The sequence below is a fragment of the Penaeus monodon genome, chromosome 28 (assembly GCF_015228065.2).
Source record: "Penaeus monodon isolate SGIC_2016 chromosome 28, NSTDA_Pmon_1, whole genome shotgun sequence".
Classification (NCBI taxonomy): Eukaryota; Metazoa; Arthropoda; class Malacostraca; order Decapoda; family Penaeidae; genus Penaeus; species Penaeus monodon.
Window position 1 is genome coordinate 25,788,340 of NC_051413.1, and position 393 is coordinate 25,788,732.

At 50.1% G+C, this 393-nt stretch overlaps 1 protein-coding gene across 1 annotated transcript in view; it reads right to left on the reverse strand.

Annotated features, from left to right (window-relative positions):
* The window catches only part of LOC119591433 (apolipophorins-like), an 8,202-nt gene that overhangs the window by 5,757 nt on the left and 2,052 nt on the right, over positions 1-393 (reverse strand). Inside the window, exon 5 of the mRNA XM_037940174.1 lies at positions 42-171. Coding sequence (XP_037796102.1) covers positions 42-171 — 130 coding nt within the window. The remainder of the gene's footprint in view (positions 1-41; positions 172-393) is intronic.

Consider the following 393-nt stretch of genomic DNA (forward strand, 5'->3'; position numbering starts at 1 on the left):
AAGTAATAGTAACACGTCCTGCCCAACGTTCTGGGCCTCACCTGGTAGCATGCTTGCGTCGACACCGCCCACAGCCTCGCCAGTCCGCCCACGCTGAACACCCTGGTGCCGTCGGGGCCCTGCTGATCGTCCGAAGGCTCGTAGTTGAAGTTGCCGAGCATGCCTCCCAGCCTGTCAGGAAAAAAATGCCGCCACGAGTTAAGAACTGTCATGAGCAAAGGCAACTCGCGGCTCGAAGTCCATAGTGGTAAGAGAAAAGCAACAACAATAATAATAATGAAAACAGTGGTTATCACCTGCTGAGAGAAGCAATAACAACAACAATAAAAACAGTGGTTCTCACCTGCCAAGGCAAGCAATAACAAAAAATAATAACACTCGTGGTTCTCACCT